Source organism: Epinephelus moara, chromosome 5, assembly GCF_006386435.1.
Source record: "Epinephelus moara isolate mb chromosome 5, YSFRI_EMoa_1.0, whole genome shotgun sequence".
Classification (NCBI taxonomy): Eukaryota; Metazoa; Chordata; class Actinopteri; order Perciformes; family Serranidae; genus Epinephelus; species Epinephelus moara.
The window spans coordinates 28701874-28723780 of record NC_065510.1 but is presented as its reverse complement, the minus strand read 5'-3'; the positions used below and the strand labels follow the sequence as shown (position 1 = coordinate 28723780).

Below are 21907 nucleotides of genomic sequence, written 5' to 3'. Positions count from 1 at the left end.
GCATTTTTTTAAAGGACACGCCCTCCCGGAAATGTGCGCTCCCCCTTCTCTCGTCCGCAAGGACACAAACACACAGAGAGATTGAAAATGTATGCCGAGAGATTTAACTCCGTTTTATCAAACGTGTGCTCAGTCCACAAGATTGTGGAAATGAAGGACTTACAGCGACTTTGTTTAAAACTTTTAACACAGTTGGACTATGTTTACAAGCACAAGAGATCAGCGAGCCACCGAAGGACCGCCCTGCGGATTAACTATTGGTTCTGCAACATAGGGAGTTTTTATAAACTCTGAAATTGTATCCGCCCATCTAAACCCAAAATCAGAGAGCAAAGCGTCTAAAGACTGACTAAACCCAAAATCAGAGAGCAAAGCGTCTAAAGACTGACTTGTGAGTGTCAAGTTAAATGTTGCTGTTGTCCCTGGTTTTATATGAGAAGAGGGAAAGATCGCTAGTTGCTAGGCTAATTTATACAATATAAAATGCCAAAGGCTTGCGCTAATAACATTTGCATGTTGTATTTGTGGGGAAAATGTGTCCGTGTTTGTCTGTGAATGCTGCGAGTTATAGTGAAGCTGATTTATGTACTTGTTTTTCAAATTGTCTCTATTAAGACATGTTTAATGTGTGTTTAATGTGTGTTTTGAATCAAATAAACTTTACAACACTTCACAGAAACATCTGCTGCTGACCAGTGTTTTGGAGGTGTAACTGCAGAGTGACACAGACACACCGCAGAAATAAAAATGCTCACAACGGCATATGCGACGTGTGTAGGCTACGTGCGTAGGCTCTAGGCACAACCATAAATCCCCTTTTACTGTCACTGTTCTAGCTCCATACTCTTATACTGTTTTCCCTCTGGAAAAAGCCAGCTGACTGCAGAGCACCAGGACCAGAGTCAGCACGTAACCCCTGTAAAACTAGGGCAGATAAAAGAGTAGCAGATTTATTCTGTCATCTAACTTTTGGCGCAAAGCATATGGCCTACAAGTATTGTTGAATGCTTCCCTTAAACTGAAGACTAATTAGGAAACTAATTCCTCCTCTTCCACCAGTGAGCAGACATGTCTGTTCCACAGCTGCTGGAAGACCTGGGCGACGATGACTTCGAAACACTCAAGTGGTACCTCTCCATGGACATCTTGGAGGGCTGCAAACCAATTCCTAAGTCCCGTCTGGGTAAGGCACCCCGGACAGACACTGTGAGCAGGATGATAGAGAGCTACGGTGAAGAGTCGGCTGTGAAGGTCACTGTTGAGATCCTGAGGAAGATGGGAAACATCAACGCTGCTGAGAAATTAAAGAACAGATACGCAGGTGCAGTGGATGATAAGCTTCTTAAACACACTTAACCTTTTTTTTTTTTTTTTTTTTTTACATGTGTATGATTCTCTGCATCTGTATCTTTTTATTTGAAGGGAAAAATAGCTAAACCCTCTACCTCCTCCTCTGTTCTAGCACCTCTTGCAGCTCCTGCGGCACCTCCTGCAGCTCCGGTATTGCCTCCTGCTGCTCCTGTGGCATCTCCTGCAGCTCCTGCCACAATGTCAGCTCAGCATGGAAGTGTGATAATCGCTCCAACAGTCTCCGGTAGCACCGCTGGGACATGGAATATAACCGTCAATAAATAAACCAATGAAAAACAACCAGACTGGGATCAGGAAACACACACTACATCTTGAAATAAGTGAGGGAGCACCAACTCTCTCACTAACTATTTCCTGAGCCCTTTTTTGTTCGGAAAGGTGGATAGACTCTCACACACAATTTTCTTTGTTTTCTTCATAGCTAGATCATGACATTTGTTATGAATTATTTGTTTGGACATTAAAGTTGATGAAACTGTGAGATATGAGGATTGTTGTCTTTTCTGCATCCTAAAATCAAAATAATGCTCTAATGATGACTTTTTCTGGCATTATTGTTACACATTTATTTCTGATATCATTTGACTTTTCCAGTGAAATGAGCAATAATAAATGCCTCCAGTCAACATGTGTTGTGGGTTTGATGACCATGCACAAACATCTACACTTTAGAGAGGACGCTGAAAACGTTTGTCTATTTATTAATCTAGTGAGAAATACTTTGTGGCTATTTCTAGGTGACTTTCCAGAGAATCAAACTGATGTTGCGGTCACACTCTTCCACCACATCCTCAGTCATCGTTCCTGCTGCGCTGGCATCTTCCTGCGCAACCCTGAAACCGAAACTAGAATGTTAGCGCCATTTTCTTTACATTGTTTCTCGGGTGTACATCTGTAGGCTGTCGGTGACACGGTAAGTTGGGTTAAAGTGCTCATTTAAAGTTACTTTTGGCTCTCTGGTTCCGCTGTGCTGCAGCCAGCTGCTGCGCTGGTTACACACACTCAAATGAAGTTACAGCAGAAGTTTGTGAAACCTGACGGCGCCTGTTTCCTCTTGTTGTAACCATGTTGACTGTGTCGTTACCTGCAGGTTTGTCCTTTCAGCAGTGAAGTTAATGGTTGTTGCTCATCATTGCACCGCCGAATTAGTTGTCGGTCCGTTTGTCCACAGATGTTAATGACGCTGTAGATGTTTAGAGAACAAGCCGAGGTTAAAGTCATCACCAGTCACTCAGATCCAGATGTGGCTCCATTAATGTTTTTAAAGTATTTCTGCTTCAGCACTTTCTCGTTAGGAACGCGTTATAAAGGGTTAGTTAACTGTAATTAATGGCTCCATTAACGTTTATGACTTGTGTTGACTAATTCTTTAGGCTATAGATTAGTCACTGTTTGCTTTACTTAGAGTAAGTTGTGGGTTGCCAGGTTGCGGAAAATCCTCCTTTTAGGCCTGCTGATTTTTGATTGTTTTTTTAAAAACTAGAAATAGGTCTTTATGGGGGAACTCCACTGATTTTTACACACGAAGTGCAGTGTAGTCATTATCATTGAGATTTTAATACTCAAAATGAAACTTGAAAAAAATAACAACCTGGATGATGTAATCACTTGAATTTGCATTATGGGAAATGTAGGATCCACAGGTTGTGGGGTTGTAGTCATACTTTGGACTAAAAGTCAGGATATCATTCAGTTCTATCTGCTTCAGTTTTAATGTGTATGATATTAGAAAGTAGAGCTGGGTGACATGGAGAAATTCAAATGTCAAGATTTCCTACCTCAATATCGGTACTGTGACAATATTACAGAGTAGATTATTATTGCTTTTACAAAAATATTTTTACAATGAGAATTTGATAAATAATCATCAGGTGTGTGTTAAATGACTGAGTGTGTAAAGGCAAATAACAGAACAGTCTGGTATGTTCAGAAAATTACACCACTTTACTGTAATGCACCTTTTAAAACCAGGAAGAGACAACATATATGATAATATCTAAAAATCTAAGATGAAAGATGAAACCCAAAAGTTGTTCTTATCAATGCTTTTACCTGATCTGTATTAGTGTCATAGGGTAAGGTCCAGCACATAACCCCTGTAAAACTAGGGCAGATATAGGAGCATTAATTCTTCTTCTAACTTTTGACAACAAAGCATATAGCCCACAAGTATTGTCAAATGCTTCCTTTAAAGGTCATATGTATAGCTGTTTCATCAAAACGAATATTTAAAAAAAAAAAAAAAAAAACATCCATAGAACGTCTACAAAGGTGTAGAATTAAAGTCTAGCTGCCAAAGTATGGCGTTGTCCCAGCGCTATCTGTCGCAAATTCTAGCCAACCAACGGAGAAGCAAAACCAGAATCAACTTTGGTTCAGCTTTTGATCGTTGGTGTCAGCTGAAGGCAGAAAAAGGGCTAAAAAGCCACTCGGAGGTTGCCGCTTTCCTTCTAATGTTTGCTAACTAACGCAGCAGGGTTGTAAAAAGATATATCTGCTGAATATATCTAATATGTAGTAAAGCCAAACTAGTAATGACACTGCACCTGGATGAAATATGTTAAGAAAAAGTAAGGATGATGGTTAATTTCAGATATTTTAGCAAGCTTTCTAGAAACTGCGTTTTTAGGACTCCGGTTGTAGAGTTGTCAAATAGTGTCGTAAAAAAGTAAATCTACTGAATATATCAAATATCTAGTACAGCCAAAATATCGTGTTATTATTATTATTTTTATTATTGGTGGGAAATTATAACAGAGGAATATATTTGCCGTTTTAATATCAAGAACACTTTCGTGTTTTTGTGTGTATACAGGATGTTGTTAAATCAGGGAATCTGTGTGTCCACCACGGCAAAGGATCCTAATTGACTAATTACGTTAGCATTAGTGACGAGTAGAGCTAAAAATGCTTTACGGAGATTGTTAGTGTGTTACAGGGCACACAAGAGAGGATTCATTATTATTATTATTTTTTAATAACTATACCACAAAAGACTCTTCACTCAACATCGCTGTCTCCAGTGTCTGTCGTTTACGAACCTGGCAACCTGTAGAATTGAAGAGTGGAGCGAGAGCGGGCGAGTGTGAGTGCGACACCTACTGACCGGGAAGTATGAATCCTATATCTATCACCTTTAAACTAAAGACTAATCAGGACACTAATTCCTTCTCTTCCACCAGTGAGCAGACATGACTGTTCCACAGCTGCTCCTCGAGACTCTGCAAGACCTGCGCAACGACGACTTCGAAACACTCAAGTGGTACCTCTCCCATGACATGTTGGAGGGCTGCAAACGAATTCCTGTGGCATCTCTGGAGAACGCACCCCAGACAAACACTGTGAGCAGGATGATACAGAGCTACGGCGAAGAGTTGGCTGTGAAGGTCACTGCTGTGATCCTGAGGAAGATGGGAAACAACAATGCTGCAGATGAGTTAGAGAAAAGATACGCAGGTGCAGTGGATGATAAGCTTCTTAAACACACTTAACCCTTTTTTTTTTTTTTTTTTTACATGTGTATATACTGATTCTCTGCATCTGTATCTTTTTATTAAAAACAGCTAAACCTTCTACCTCCTCCTCTGCTGTAGCACCTCCTGCTGCTCCTGTGGCACCTCCTGCTGCTCCTGTAGCACCTCCTGCAGCTCCGGTGGCACCTCTTGCTGCTCCCGCCACAATGTCAGCTCAGCATGGAAGTGGGATAATCGCTCCGACAATCACTGGTAGCACCATTGGGACATTGAATATAACATATAAATAATAAACTAATGAAAAACAACCAGACTGGGATCAGGGAACACACACTAGATTTTAAATTATTAGTGTGATTGACATTTACCATAGTTCACTATGTACAATTACATGCTCCCAGTAAAAAGGAAACATTTACACATTATACAACCTGTGGAAGTCTTCCAGCTCTCATGTGCCATTTCAAAGAACATTTGCCAGCCAGTACAGTTAGAGGGCCCAGACACACCAAACCAACATCAAAGAACCAGTGGCGATGAGGACCGACTGCTGCGCCACTTCATGTCGCCTGTGTCTTGCACCTGAACACACTGCAAAGACTACAGCCAACTAGCATGTACATTCTGCGCCTGCGTGAGAGGAAATAACTCCACAACAGCGGGCGGCAGAAGTCAGTAATCATCACTGAAAAAGGAAAATCTGAAAAACAGACAGGATGGATTCAAGACAAGCCAGTTACCATATTAACAACACAACCCTGTGATGAAAGAACAAATTATATTTAGTTTAATGATTACCAGCTGTTTCTCCCACAGAGCATAAAGGCTAGAAATAATCTTATCTTATATAACAAGTTTGTTTCAAGTTGGTCTTCTCGTGCACTGAGCTGAACTACCAGTCACACAGGTTTCATTCACTGACGGGCTCTGCCACCGATTCAACATGCTGAATCAGCTGAAAAACTTGCTACATGGCCGACTAGTGCCAAAGGTGCGGGACACTGCAGTAACCACAGCGACAGATTCTCACCGACGGCCCTACATTCACCCATGGCTGACCTTCGGTTTCGTGTGTCGGGGCCCTTAGTCTCTGTATGTAGCACTTCAAAGCAGCACACACACATTTGATACATGCTTGTTAAAACATGATCATGTGTTTGTCGTAACTTCTCCTGTGAAGTTTATTTAATTACAACTGTGTGATCGTACACCAGCCTCCACCTATGGGTGGTGTAATGATGACCATATCTATTACAATGATGTGACACCAGGTCTGGCAGAATAGACATTCCGCTTTTTGGTGCTGTTTTTAAACCAAGTACTCTCAATACATTTTAACTGAATTTGTATTTAAACTTAACTACAAAATGGTTTTTAAAAAAAATAAATAAACAACAACAAAACAAGCAGTGTTGCCTTTTATTTTCTACACGCCAGCTGATGAATATTTGTGTTCTCATCGCACCCTTTGCTCTCTCACAGAATGTACCAGGAGGGCTCGACATGAAAATACTTTTTTCATATTTACAATCCATAAGCGTTCAGTCTTGTGCAGGAAATGCTGTCTCTGCCAGTAACAATGAGACTATTACAGAGTAAATACAGTTTTTTTATTGCTTTAAAAAACATTAATGTGTTAATATTATAAATATCTCAAGCAGTATAAAGTTAAAGTGGTAGTATTCTACATGTTCCAGCACATTTAAAGGTGTCGATCCTGACATTTAAGCTGTGGCGTCACCTCTGCAGGTGTTTGTCATCTCTACCTGTTGTCAGCAGGTGGAGCCACACTGATGTGACATCAGAGTACTCTTTTCACAGAGTTAAATAGACAGAATTGAGCCTGTGTGAAACAACTGGACACATGCAAAACATAATCTGAAGTTTAGGTTCATTTTATTTATTCTAATTTGATGTTTGTTTCCTTTTAAATTTTTAGTGGAACATATGAGAGATGTCTTTAAAAACTGCCGATATCAGGTAAATCCACTTTAATGTCAGGGAATGAGCTCATCAATTATTTTATCAGTTCAGTTATTGTGACCTGCTACATGTCACACTTTGGATGGCTGAATGAACTTCTGATGGCTGTCTGCTCTCAGCTTTAGTGCAGCCATTGTTGCCTCATCAAATATTGCAGTTATCATGCCTGATAGAGGGACAAGGACTCTTGTTGGCTTTCAGTTTCTAACTTCTTAGAAATTTCTTTAACAAAATAGAGTGATGTGCATACTTACTGTCTTTGAATTCTTTTTTATCTTGTGTGTTTCTGATAGAATTTTGTAGAAATTAGTGTTTAGCAGTCTTTGTATCAAGTTTACCTGTGAATATGTCAAAATGTCAATACTAAATATCTGATAACTTTAACTACAGGACACTTAGTCTTTAGAGCTCACAAAGAGAGACACAGTCAGATGAAAATGTAATTTTTCTTGTGGGAACGTCTCCTTGTGGTTATCATACGTGCTTTGTCTCATGCTTACAACTGAGTTTTAATTGAGGAACTTAAACTCTCAGTTTTGTTTTCTGTAACATGAACTTGAACTCGTGTTCTTGTGGTTTGCAGTTGTGAAAATTCCTGCTCACAGCGTAAGACAGAAACTAAAAATAGTCTTTAATCACCACACAATGCTGCTGCATCTTCAGTAGATCCACTTCTGTCAGGACAACTGTCTAATTACTGGAGCCACGGTAAGACATTCACTCAGACATTTAAGAAAACAGCCCTTACTAACTGTCTGGTCTTACTTGAGCTATCAAAAGGATGCTTAAACATCATAAAAAATTACTTCATCACCATTATGTTATTTACCTGTTTGTCCTGGGGTGATTTTCACGATCCTGAAGACAGGATTTTTATAATTGGAGAGCTATTTTAATAAGACCCTGGTCTGTCAGATCTTTAATTCTGAGCATGTAACAAGCAGAAAAGGTACTTGCTCTACAGCGATATGCAGATGTTACATACGTGATTTGTTTAGGCATTTTTGCCATTTGATATGAGATATAAACAGCAAACAGGAGAACAGAAAGCAGGACAACATGCAACAATGACCCCTTGCAGTCATTTTACAGACATTTGGTACTATGGGAAGTTATATTAAAGGGACAGTTCTCCCCAAAATAAAAACATATCCATATTTCCCCTCCTACCTGTAGTGCTATTAACAGTCTACTGTAGATTGTTTTGGTGTGAGGAGATATCGGCTGTGGAGATGTCTGTCTCAAAGTGCCAAAAAAAGTCCTTCATTGCTCCTTTAACATTGGGGGGTTAATCTGGAAACAAATGTTTCCTCTTCCACCAGTGAGCAGACATGCTGGTTCCACAGCTGCTCCTTGAGACTCTGGAAGAGCTGCGAGACGATGACTTCGAAACACTCAAGTGGTACCTCTCCATGGACATCTTGGAGGGCTGCAAACCAATTCCTAAGTCCCGTCTGGGTAAGGCACCCCGGACAGACACTGTGAGCAGGATGATAGAGAGCTACGGTGAAGAGTCGGCTGTGAAGGTCACTGTTGAGATCCTGAGGAAGATGGGAAACATCAACGCTGCTGAGAAATTAAAGAACAGATACGCAGGTGCAGTGGATGATAAGCTTCTTAAACACACTTAACCTTTTTTTTTTTTTTTTTTTTTTACATGTGTATGATTCTCTGCATCTGTATCTTTTTATTTGAAGGGAAAAATAGCTAAACCCTCTACCTCCTCCTCTGTTCTAGCACCTCTTGCAGCTCCTGCGGCACCTCCTGCAGCTCCGGTATTGCCTCCTGCTGCTCCTGTGGCATCTCCTGCAGCTCCTGCCACAATGTCAGCTCAGCATGGAAGTGTGATAATCGCTCCAACAGTCTCCGGTAGCACCGCTGGGACATGGAATATAACCGTCAATAAATAAACCAATGAAAAACAACCAGACTGGGATCAGGAAACACACACTACATCTTGAAATAAGTGAGGGAGCACCAACTCTCTCACTAACTATTTCCTGAGCCCTTTTTTGTTCGGAAAGGTGGATAGACTCTCACACACAATTTTCTTTGTTTTCTTCATAGCTAGATCATGACATTTGTTATGAATTATTTGTTTGGACATTAAAGTTGATGAAACTGTGAGATATGAGGATTGTTGTCTTTTCTGCATCCTAAAATCAAAATAATGCTCTAATGATGACTTTTTCTGGCATTATTGTTACACATTTATTTCTGATATCATTTGACTTTTCCAGTGAAATGAGCAATAATAAATGCCTCCAGTCAACATGTGTTGTGGGTTTGATGACCATGCACAAACATCTACACTTTAGAGAGGACGCTGAAAACGTTTGTCTATTTATTAATCTAGTGAGAAATACTTTGTGGCTATTTCTAGGTGACTTTCCAGAGAATCAAACTGATGTTGCGGTCACACTCTTCCACCACATCCTCAGTCATCGTTCCTGCTGCGCTGGCATCTTCCTGCGCAACCCTGAAACCGAAACTAGAATGTTAGCGCCATTTTCTTTACATTGTTTCTCGGGTGTACATCTGTAGGCTGTCGGTGACACGGTAAGTTGGGTTAAAGTGCTCATTTAAAGTTACTTTTGGCTCTCTGGTTCCGCTGTGCTGCAGCCAGCTGCTGCGCTGGTTACACACACTCAAATGAAGTTACAGCAGAAGTTTGTGAAACCTGACGGCGCCTGTTTCCTCTTGTTGTAACCATGTTGACTGTGTCGTTACCTGCAGGTTTGTCCTTTCAGCAGTGAAGTTAATGGTTGTTGCTCATCATTGCACCGCCGAATTAGTTGTCGGTCCGTTTGTCCACAGATGTTAATGACGCTGTAGATGTTTAGAGAACAAGCCGAGGTTAAAGTCATCACCAGTCACTCAGATCCAGATGTGGCTCCATTAATGTTTTTAAAGTATTTCTGCTTCAGCACTTTCTCGTTAGGAACGCGTTATAAAGGGTTAGTTAACTGTAATTAATGGCTCCATTAACGTTTATGACTTGTGTTGACTAATTCTTTAGGCTATAGATTAGTCACTGTTTGCTTTACTTAGAGTAAGTTGTGGGTTGCCAGGTTGCGGAAAATCCTCCTTTTAGGCCTGCTGATTTTTGATTGTTTTTTTAAAAACTAGAAATAGGTCTTTATGGGGGAACTCCACTGATTTTTACACACGAAGTGCAGTGTAGTCATTATCATTGAGATTTTAATACTCAAAATGAAACTTGAAAAAAATAACAACCTGGATGATGTAATCACTTGAATTTGCATTATGGGAAATGTAGGATCCACAGGTTGTGGGGTTGTAGTCATACTTTGGACTAAAAGTCAGGATATCATTCAGTTCTATCTGCTTCAGTTTTNTGGATGATGCAATCACTTGAATTTGCATTATGGGAAATGTAGGATCCACAGGTTGTGGGGTTGTAGTCATACTTTGGACTAAAAGTCAGGATATCATTCAGTTCTATCTGCTTCAGTTTTAATGTGTATGATATTAGAAAGTAGAGCTGGGTGACATGGAGAAATTCAAATGTCAAGATTTCCTACCTCAATATCGGTACTGTGACAATATTACAGAGTAGATTATTATTGCTTTTACAAAAATATTTTTACAATGAGAATTTGATAAATAATCATCAGGTGTGTGTTAAATGACTGAGTGTGTAAAGGCAAATAACAGAACAGTCTGGTATGTTCAGAAAATTACACCACTTTACTGTAATGCACCTTTTAAAACCAGGAAGAGACAACATATATGATAATATCTAAAAATCTAAGATGAAAGATGAAACCCAAAAGTTGTTCTTATCAATGCTTTTACCTGATCTGTATTAGTGTCATAGGGTAAGGTCCAGCACATAACCCCTGTAAAACTAGGGCAGATATAGGAGCATTAATTCTTCTTCTAACTTTTGACAACAAAGCATATAGCCCACAAGTATTGTCAAATGCTTCCTTTAAAGGTCATATGTATAGCTGTTTCATCAAAACGAATATTTAAAAAAAAAAAAAAAATACATCCATAGAACGTCTACAAAGGTGTAGAATTAAAGTCTAGCTGCCAAAGTATGGCGTTGTCCCAGCGCTATCTGTCGCAAATTCTAGCCAACCAACGGAGAAGCAAAACCAGAATCAACTTTGGTTCAGCTTTTGATCGTTGGTGTCAGCTGAAGGCAGAAAAAGGGCTAAAAAGCCACTCGGAGGTTGCCGCTTTCCTTCTAATGTTTGCTAACTAACGCAGCAGGGTTGTAAAAAGATATATCTGCTGAATATATCTAATATGTAGTAAAGCCAAACTAGTAATGACACTGCACCTGGATGAAATATGTTAAGAAAAAGTAAGGATGATGGTTAATTTCAGATATTTTAGCAAGCTTTCTAGAAACTGCGTTTTTAGGACTCCGGTTGTAGAGTTGTCAAATAGTGTCGTAAAAAAGTAAATCTACTGAATATATCAAATATCTAGTACAGCCAAAATATCGTGTTATTATTATTATTTTTATTATTGGTGGGAAATTATAACAGAGGAATATATTTGCCGTTTTAATATCAAGAACACTTTCGTGTTTTTGTGTGTATACAGGATGTTGTTAAATCAGGGAATCTGTGTGTCCACCACGGCAAAGGATCCTAATTGACTAATTACGTTAGCATTAGTGACGAGTAGAGCTAAAAATGCTTTACGGAGATTGTTAGTGTGTTACAGGGCACACAAGAGAGGATTCATTATTATTATTATTTTTTAATAACTATACCACAAAAGACTCTTCACTCAACATCGCTGTCTCCAGTGTCTGTCGTTTACGAACCTGGCAACCTGTAGAATTGAAGAGTGGAGCGAGAGCGGGCGAGTGTGAGTGCGACACCTACTGACCGGGAAGTATGAATCCTATATCTATCACCTTTAAACTAAAGACTAATCAGGACACTAATTCCTTCTCTTCCACCAGTGAGCAGACATGACTGTTCCACAGCTGCTCCTCGAGACTCTGCAAGACCTGCGCAACGACGACTTCGAAACACTCAAGTGGTACCTCTCCCATGACATGTTGGAGGGCTGCAAACGAATTCCTGTGGCATCTCTGGAGAACGCACCCCAGACAAACACTGTGAGCAGGATGATACAGAGCTACGGCGAAGAGTTGGCTGTGAAGGTCACTGCTGTGATCCTGAGGAAGATGGGAAACAACAATGCTGCAGATGAGTTAGAGAAAAGATACGCAGGTGCAGTGGATGATAAGCTTCTTAAACACACTTAACCCTTTTTTTTTTTTTTTTTTTACATGTGTATATACTGATTCTCTGCATCTGTATCTTTTTATTAAAAACAGCTAAACCTTCTACCTCCTCCTCTGCTGTAGCACCTCCTGCTGCTCCTGTGGCACCTCCTGCTGCTCCTGTAGCACCTCCTGCAGCTCCGGTGGCACCTCTTGCTGCTCCCGCCACAATGTCAGCTCAGCATGGAAGTGGGATAATCGCTCCGACAATCACTGGTAGCACCATTGGGACATTGAATATAACATATAAATAATAAACTAATGAAAAACAACCAGACTGGGATCAGGGAACACACACTAGATTTTAAATTATTAGTGTGATTGACATTTACCATAGTTCACTATGTACAATTACATGCTCCCAGTAAAAAGGAAACATTTACACATTATACAACCTGTGGAAGTCTTCCAGCTCTCATGTGCCATTTCAAAGAACATTTGCCAGCCAGTACAGTTAGAGGGCCCAGACACACCAAACCAACATCAAAGAACCAGTGGCGATGAGGACCGACTGCTGCGCCACTTCATGTCGCCTGTGTCTTGCACCTGAACACACTGCAAAGACTACAGCCAACTAGCATGTACATTCTGCGCCTGCGTGAGAGGAAATAACTCCACAACAGCGGGCGGCAGAAGTCAGTAATCATCACTGAAAAAGGAAAATCTGAAAAACAGACAGGATGGATTCAAGACAAGCCAGTTACCATATTAACAACACAACCCTGTGATGAAAGAACAAATTATATTTAGTTTAATGATTACCAGCTGTTTCTCCCACAGAGCATAAAGGCTAGAAATAATCTTATCTTATATAACAAGTTTGTTTCAAGTTGGTCTTCTCGTGCACTGAGCTGAACTACCAGTCACACAGGTTTCATTCACTGACGGGCTCTGCCACCGATTCAACATGCTGAATCAGCTGAAAAACTTGCTACATGGCCGACTAGTGCCAAAGGTGCGGGACACTGCAGTAACCACAGCGACAGATTCTCACCGACGGCCCTACATTCACCCATGGGTGACCTTCGGTTTCGTGTGTCGGGGCCCTTAGTCTCTGTATGTAGCACTTCAAAGCAGCACACACACATTTGATACATGCTTGTTAAAACATGATCATGTGTTTGTCGTAACTTCTCCTGTGAAGTTTATTTAATTACAACTGTGTGATCGTACACCAGCCTCCACCTATGGGTGGTGTAATGATGACCATATCTATTACAATGATGTGACACCAGGTCTGGCAGAATAGACATTCCGCTTTTTGGTGCTGTTTTTAAACCAAGTACTCTCAATACATTTTAACTGAATTTGTATTTAAACTTAACTACAAAATGGTTTTTAAAAAAAATAAATAAACAACAACAAAACAAGCAGTGTTGCCTTTTATTTTCTACACGCCAGCTGATGAATATTTGTGTTCTCATCGCACCCTTTGCTCTCTCACAGAATGTACCAGGAGGGCTCGACATGAAAATACTTTTTTCATATTTACAATCCATAAGCGTTCAGTCTTGTGCAGGAAATGCTGTCTCTGCCAGTAACAATGAGACTATTACAGAGTAAATACAGTTTTTTTATTGCTTTAAAAAACATTAATGTGTTAATATTATAAATATCTCAAGCAGTATAAAGTTAAAGTGGTAGTATTCTACATGTTCCAGCACATTTAAAGGTGTCGATCCTGACATTTAAGCTGTGGCGTCACCTCTGCAGGTGTTTGTCATCTCTACCTGTTGTCAGCAGGTGGAGCCACACTGATGTGACATCAGAGTACTCTTTTCACAGAGTTAAATAGACAGAATTGAGCCTGTGTGAAACAACTGGACACATGCAAAACATAATCTGAAGTTTAGGTTCATTTTATTTATTCTAATTTGATGTTTGTTTCCTTTTAAATTTTTAGTGGAACATATGAGAGATGTCTTTAAAAACTGCCGATATCAGGTAAATCCACTTTAATGTCAGGGAATGAGCTCATCAATTATTTTATCAGTTCAGTTATTGTGACCTGCTACATGTCACACTTTGGATGGCTGAATGAACTTCTGATGGCTGTCTGCTCTCAGCTTTAGTGCAGCCATTGTTGCCTCATCAAATATTGCAGTTATCATGCCTGATAGAGGGACAAGGACTCTTGTTGGCTTTCAGTTTCTAACTTCTTAGAAATTTCTTTAACAAAATAGAGTGATGTGCATACTTACTGTCTTTGAATTCTTTTTTATCTTGTGTGTTTCTGATAGAATTTTGTAGAAATTAGTGTTTAGCAGTCTTTGTATCAAGTTTACCTGTGAATATGTCAAAATGTCAATACTAAATATCTGATAACTTTAACTACAGGACACTTAGTCTTTAGAGCTCACAAAGAGAGACACAGTCAGATGAAAATGTAATTTTTCTTGTGGGAACGTCTCCTTGTGGTTATCATACGTGCTTTGTCTCATGCTTACAACTGAGTTTTAATTGAGGAACTTAAACTCTCAGTTTTGTTTTCTGTAACATGAACTTGAACTCGTGTTCTTGTGGTTTGCAGTTGTGAAAATTCCTGCTCACAGCGTAAGACAGAAACTAAAAATAGTCTTTAATCACCACACAATGCTGCTGCATCTTCAGTAGATCCACTTCTGTCAGGACAACTGTCTAATTACTGGAGCCACGGTAAGACATTCACTCAGACATTTAAGAAAACAGCCCTTACTAACTGTCTGGTCTTACTTGAGCTATCAAAAGGATGCTTAAACATCATAAAAAATTACTTCATCACCATTATGTTATTTACCTGTTTGTCCTGGGGTGATTTTCACGATCCTGAAGACAGGATTTTTATAATTGGAGAGCTATTTTAATAAGACCCTGGTCTGTCAGATCTTTAATTCTGAGCATGTAACAAGCAGAAAAGGTACTTGCTCTACAGCGATATGCAGATGTTACATACGTGATTTGTTTAGGCATTTTTGCCATTTGATATGAGATATAAACAGCAAACAGGAGAACAGAAAGCAGGACAACATGCAACAATGACCCCTTGCAGTCATTTTACAGACATTTGGTACTATGGGAAGTTATATTAAAGGGACAGTTCTCCCCAAAATAAAAACATATCCATATTTCCCCTCCTACCTGTAGTGCTATTAACAGTCTACTGTAGATTGTTTTGGTGTGAGGAGATATCGGCTGTGGAGATGTCTGTCTCAAAGTGCCAAAAAAAGTCCTTCATTGCTCCTTTAACATTGGGGGGTTAATCTGGAAACAAATGTTTCCTCTTCCACCAGTGAGCAGACATGCTGGTTCCACAGCTGCTCCTTGAGACTCTGGAAGAGCTGCGAGACGATGACTTCGAAACACTCAAGTGGTACCTCTCCATGGACATCTTGGAGGGCTGCAAACCAATTCCTAAGTCCCGTCTGGGTAAGGCACCCCGGACAGACACTGTGAGCAGGATGATAGAGAGCTACGGTGAAGAGTCGGCTGTGAAGGTCACTGTTGAGATTCTGAGGAAGATGGGAAACATCAACGCTGCTGAGAAATTAAAGAGCAGATATGCAGGTGCAGTGGATGATAAGCTTCATAAACACACTTAACCTTTTTTTGTTTTTTGTTGTTACACATGTATGTACTGATTCTCTGCATCTCTATCTTTTTATCTGCAGGGGGGAAAACAACAAAACCACCTACTGCTGCTCCTGTAGCACCTCCTGCTGCTCCTCCTGCTGCTCCGGCCACACTGTTGGATCAGCTACTGGCACGACCACCCTGGGAGGGGGGAGTACACATTGTATAGCCCCTTTTCCACTGCACAAAAAACCTGCTGATGCTGACTATAATCTGGTTTTTAATGTAATAGGTTATAATCAGAATTCACACCCGGATCAAATGACCCTGCTGTAATCATGGATATTTATAGCCCCTTAACCAGCAAGATACAATGACGCACCACCACAAAACACTACTGGTCTCCACCCAAACAGCTCGCAACCCTTGATCCAAATCAGTCTGCACTCTGCACTGAGTTTGAAAGAGAGACTGAATAAGTCAAAAATATATACACAAAGAAATAACATTTTCACCAGCTTCCATTCTGCTTTCTGCAGTTTATTAACCTGTTTTCTGGCCTATTCATGATGCTGAAACCTCCAGTTCTCATCAGAAAAATAGACCAACTTGTGGAACTTATGTGAGATAAAAACTGTTGATATCAAATCAATACAGTTTAATATCAATAAATGAGTGAACAAAAAGCTGCTGTTTCCTTTTTTATTACATTTAATGATGCAGGTACAGCATGATTGTGTTACTTTTGCTGGATTTTTTTTTGCTTAAATGATAGCATTGTTTAATAACAGTTCCAGATGCTCATCAGATATTTTATCAGTTCAGTTATTGTGACCTGCTACATGTCACATTGTGGATGGCTGAATGAACTTCTGATGGCTGTCTGCTCTCAGCTTTAGTGCAGCCATTGTTGCCTCATCACATATTGCAGTTATCATGCCTGATAGAGGGACAAGGACTCTTGTTGGCTTTATGTTATTAGTTTCTAACTTCTTGAAATTTCTTTGACAAAATAGAGTGATGTGCATACTTACTGTCTTTGAATTCTTTTTTTATTTTGTGTGTTTCTGATAGAATTTTGTAGAAATTAGTGTTTAGCAGTCTTTGTATTAAGTTTACCTGTGAATATGTCAAAGTTTTAAAACTGAATATCTGATAACTGCACACTACAGGACTCTTAGTCTTTAAAGCTCACAAAGAGAGACACAGTCAGATGAAAATGTATGTGTCCTTGTGGTTTTTAAACGTGCTTTGTCTCATGCTTACATGTGAGTTTTAATTGAGGAACTTAAACTCTCAGGTTTGTTTTCTGTAACATGAACTTGAACTCATGTGTTCTTGTGGTTTGCGGTTGTGAAAATCTCTGTTCACACCGTAAGACAGAAAATAAAAGTAGTCTTTAATCACCACACAATGCTGCTGCATCTTCAGTAGATTCACTTCTGTCAGGACAACTGTCTAACTACTGGAGCCACGGTAAGACATTCACTCAGACATTTAAGAAAACTCACTAACTGCGGTCTCACTTTAGCTATCAAAAGGATGCTTAAACATCATAAAACATGACTTTATCATCATTTTATTATTTATGTTTGTCCTGGGGTGATTTTCATGATTGTTTTCCAATAGTTATCATCAGCGTAGCTTCTTGTGTTTTGTGTATGATTCCTTTGATCCTGTAGCTAATGATCAATTAGTTTTCTTCTGTGTATTTTTATAATTGAAGAGCTATTTTAATAAGACCCTGGTTTGTCAGATCTTAAATATTGAACATGTAACATACCAAGCTGAAAAGGTACTTGTTTACAGGCATTTCTTGGTTGTTTTAGGGATTTTTGCCATTTGACATTAAACACAGGAGAAGGGGAAGCAGTGTAACATGCAACAACAACCTCTTGTAGTCATTTTACAGACTGTTTGTACTAAGAAAAGTTATATTAAAGGGACAGTTCACCCCAAAATGAAAAATACATATTTTCCTCTTACTTGTATCGCTATTTATCAGTCTAAATTGTTTTGGTGTGAGTTGCTGAGTGTTGGAGATATCGGCTGTAGAGATGTCTGCCTTCTCTCCAATATAATGGGATTAGATGGCACAGCAATGTGTCTTCCCAAAAATCATGATAGTCAAGTCAAAATAATCCACAGATCCACAGTGAGCAGTTTCATATAGGAACTAGTACTTTCTACTAAGCTACACTTGCTTAACAAACTGCAGGCTAATCTGCAAACTGAAAGCTTCTTATTCCTCTTTTCAGTGATCAGAAATGCAGGTTCCTCTTCTGATCTTAGACACTCTGGATGAGCTGGGCACTGATGACTTCAAGAGGTTTCGGTGGAACCTCACTCAGCCAGTGCTGGATGGATGTCAGCCCATTCGTAAGGGCCATCTAGAGAATGCAGACAAGCAGGACACCATCAGTAGGATGATAGACAGCTATGGTGAACAAACAGCTGTGAACATAACTGTTGAAATCCTGAGGAGGATGAACTACAACAACGCTGCACAGAAGTTGAAGCAAGCATATGCAGGTGGGGTAGAACTTTATGTTTGCAGTTTCTCTCAGGCTGATCTGTCAGTCACAGCTTCCATCTACAGGTTTATTCAGCTACAGCCTTGTTTTCAGTGGGAAAATACTCTTTTTCCGTTTTTTATTACCAGGTGGATCAACAGGCGGATCAACAGCTGCACGGAATAGAAAGCGATAGGGCGCCGCCCCTCCTTGAGCCACACAAGAAAAGAAAGATGATGATAATAAATGTATGATTATCATCATCATTATTGTCATATATACACACAATATATTAATTATTCTGATAATTTTCACTTGAAACAGCTCGTCCTGCCTCTGAATATCCAATCAGACACAGTGTGAAGTCGCGTTCTGACCCTTTGGGGCGATATCAGCCTGGCTGGAAATCACCCCGATTCACTCTCATATACTTTCATGTAAAAGGCTGTTATTCTAAATGCAGGCACTCCAGTGTAATCTCTATGGGTTCCGGGAGGGACCCATAGAGACGGGTCACCTCAGCCATCATCACAACAATTGCCCCCCCTGACAAATTTGGCAGGAGCCGCCACTGCACAGAACACCCATGCTACACCTCCCTCCTCCTCCTCCTCCTCCTCCTCCTCCTTGGGTTTAACTCCTGCAGCTGGTGCTTCAGTTTGTGCCCAGGGTAAAAGTGTTATCGTGGCACCCAACATCTCAGGCACCAGCTCTGGTGTATCAATTAACATGAACATAAATACACAGTAATGGATTCTGTCGCTGATGTTGAATGGTTTTACATCTCAATAAAGTTTTAAACAAATTGTTCATGGTACTTGAAAGTGTCTCTGTTGAGCTGAATAGCCCTTACCAGTGAGGCTTCTTCACATAAAGTTGATTTGTTTCTGCAGACATTAAAGAAATATATTTAAAGTGAGGCTATGTCACATTTGAAAGAAGAAATAATGTAATCTTTCTCTTATTGCATTTATAGACAAGAGGACACATGTTGTTATGCTAATCTGAATCTTGATAGCTTTGTTAGCATCAGAGCATTTTCTCTATTGTTCCCAAATAAACCAGATGAAAAGATTTTTCACCACAGCAGCAGCACTTTTTGTTAATTCATCATTTATATTTATTTATTCTTTTGTTTATTTCTCTTTACATATGTACACCTTTTTATTTAGTTATTTATTCATTTATTTATTTCTCTATAAATATTTACATTTTTATTTTGTTATTTTTTTCTCTTTTTATATAGATAGATAGATAGATAGATAGATATAGATATAGATATAAAGATAGTTAGATATATACACACAAATTTTTATTTTTGTTATTTATTCTTTTATTTATTATTATGACATATCCACATTTTTTAATTCACTGATTTTTTTCTTTCATCTATTCCTCTTTATATTTTCACATCTATTTTCCTATTCTGTTACAGATATGATCTTTTTTATGGCACTGCTATGATTCCATAGTCTAGTGGTTTGGTCTGATTATATTAAGTGTGCCTTTTAGTAATTCTATTGGTGCCATGAAAACTTAAAAACTGATCACACTCAACAACTGTATGTGAGCCCTCTCCCACATTGTAGCTCAAACATTTGGCGCCATCTAGTGTTTCAATTGGAGACTGGCTCCAAATAGAAATAATGGCTCAAGTACATATTGAATGATTTCACAGAGCATTTGGGTGAGCTATAATTTTTCCTCTGGAGATCACAGAATTTTTTTTTCTTAATGCAAACAATTGATTTATTAAAGAAAAAAAAGAAAGAATATTAATACAATAAAACTGCTACTCAATTTGGCTACTCTATAATTCAAATAATACTCAAACCCAAAATTTCTGAAAAATAAATAAATGAATAAATAAAACCCATATGTTATATTTAACACTATTGCTTTTTCATATTTACTTTAAAACACTTTATATATATATATACATACATGCATATATATATATATATATATATATATATATATGTATATACATTTTTATTTTGATATTTATTCTTTTATAGAGACTGAATAAGTCAAAAATATATACACAAAGAAATAACATTTTCACCAGCTTCCATTCTGCTTTCTGCAGTTTATTAACCTTTTTTTCTGGCCTATTCATGACGTTGAAACCTCCAGTTCTCATTTCACAGAGAAAAATAGACCAACTTGTGGAACTTATGTGAGATAAAAACTGTTGATATCAAATCAATACAGTTTAATATCAATAAATGAGTGAACAAAAAGCTGCTGTTTCCTTTTTTATTACATTTAATGATGCAGGTACAGCATGATTGTGTTACTTTTGCTGGATTTGTTTTGCTGAAATGATAGCATTGTTTAATAACAGTTCCAGATGCTCATCAGATATTTTATCAGTTCAGTTATTGTGACCTGCTACATGTCACATTGTGGATGGCTGAATGAACTTCTGATGGCTGTCTGCTCTCAGCTTTAGTGCAGCCATTGTTGCCTCATCACATATTGCAGTTATCATGCCTGATAGAGGGACAAGGACTCTTGTTGGCTTTAAGGTATCAGTTTCTAACTTTTGAAACATTTCTTTGACAAAATAGAGTGATGTGCATACTTACTGTCTTTGATTTCCTTTTTTATCTTGTGTGTTTCTGATAGAATTTTGTAGAAATGAGTATTTAGCAGTCTTTGTATCAAGTTTACCTATGAATATGTCAAAATGTCAATACTAAATATCTGATAACTGCATTTTACTGGACTCTTAGTCTTTAAAGCTTCAAAATATTTAACTATATACCATATAACGTTTCTCTGATATGGACTAATCAGAGAGCAGCTGGTCAGTTTCAGTGGATGTGAAGGCACAAAGAGAGACACAGTCAGATGAAAATGTAATTTTTCTTGTGGGAACGTCTCCTTGTGGTTATCATACGTGCTTTGTCTCATGCTTACAACTGAGTTTTAATTGAGGAACTTAAACTCTCAGTCAGTTTTGTTTTCTGTAACATGAACTTGAACTCATGTGTTCTTGTGGTTTGCAGTTGTGAAAATTCCTGTTCACAGCATAAGACAGAAACTAAAAATAGTCTTTAATCACCACACAATGCTGCTGCATCTTCAGTAGATTCACTTCTGTCAGGACAACTGTCTAATTACTGGAGCCACGGTAAGACATTACTTTAGCTATCAAAGGATGCTTAAACATCATAAAAAAATTACTTTATCACCATTTATTATTTACCTGTTTGTCCTGGGGTGATTTTCATGATTGTTTTCCAATAGTTATCATCTTGTGTTTTGTGTATGATTCCTTTGATCCTGTAGCTAATGATATTCAGTTACTTTTCTTCTGTGTATTTTTATAATTGAAGAGCTATTTTAATAAGACCCTGGTCTGTCAGATCTTAAATATTGAACATGTAACATACCAAGCTGAAAAGGTACTTGTTTACAGGCATTTCTTGGTTGTTTTAGGGATTTTTGCCATTTGACATTAAACACAGGAGAAGGGGAAGCAGTGTAACATGCAACAACAACCTCTTGTAGTCATTTTACAGACTGTTTATACTAAACAACTAAAGTTATATTAAAGGGACAGTTCACCCTAAAATGAAAAATACATATTTTCCTCTTACTTGTATCGCTATTTATCAGTCTAAATTGTTTTGGTGTGAGTTGCTGAGTGTTGGAGATATCGGCTGTAGAGATGTCTGCCTTCTCTCCAATATAATGGGATTAGATGGCACAGCAATGTGTCTTCCCAAAAATCA

At 38.7% G+C, this 21907-nt stretch overlaps 1 protein-coding gene across 13 annotated transcripts; it reads left to right on the top strand.

Annotated features, from left to right (window-relative positions):
- The first annotated feature begins 769 nt into the window (after positions 1-769).
- Positions 770-18974, top strand: LOC126390196 (pyrin-like). 13 transcript variants are annotated; one of them, XR_007569949.1, is made up of 4 exons: positions 770-1321; positions 1463-2284; positions 11776-12049; positions 12157-13472. XR_007569949.1 is itself a non-coding variant. In XM_050044383.1 (4 exons), exons 2-4 carry the CDS (start codon positions 17919-17921, stop codon positions 18912-18914), a joined length of 480 nt encoding a protein of 159 aa, XP_049900340.1. In that variant the 5' UTR covers positions 14600-14757; positions 17910-17918; the 3' UTR covers positions 18915-18974. The 13 variants fall into 13 exon arrangements, 6 of the variants coding, with proteins under 6 accessions (XP_049900336.1, XP_049900334.1, XP_049900338.1 ...); XR_007569950.1 differs by lacking the exon at positions 11776-12049 and adding an exon at positions 4554-4827 and having other exon boundaries at positions 773-1321; positions 12187-13472; XR_007569947.1 differs by lacking the exon at positions 11776-12049 and adding an exon at positions 4554-4827 and having other exon boundaries at positions 773-1321.
- Positions 18975-21907: the final 2933 nt, after the last annotated feature.

What these genes read in the sequence shown, in the direction of transcription:
- LOC126390196 (XM_050044383.1), top strand. Translation starts at nt 17,919, where the DNA reads ATGCAGGTTCCTCTTCTGATCTTAGACACTCTGGATGAGCTGGGCACT.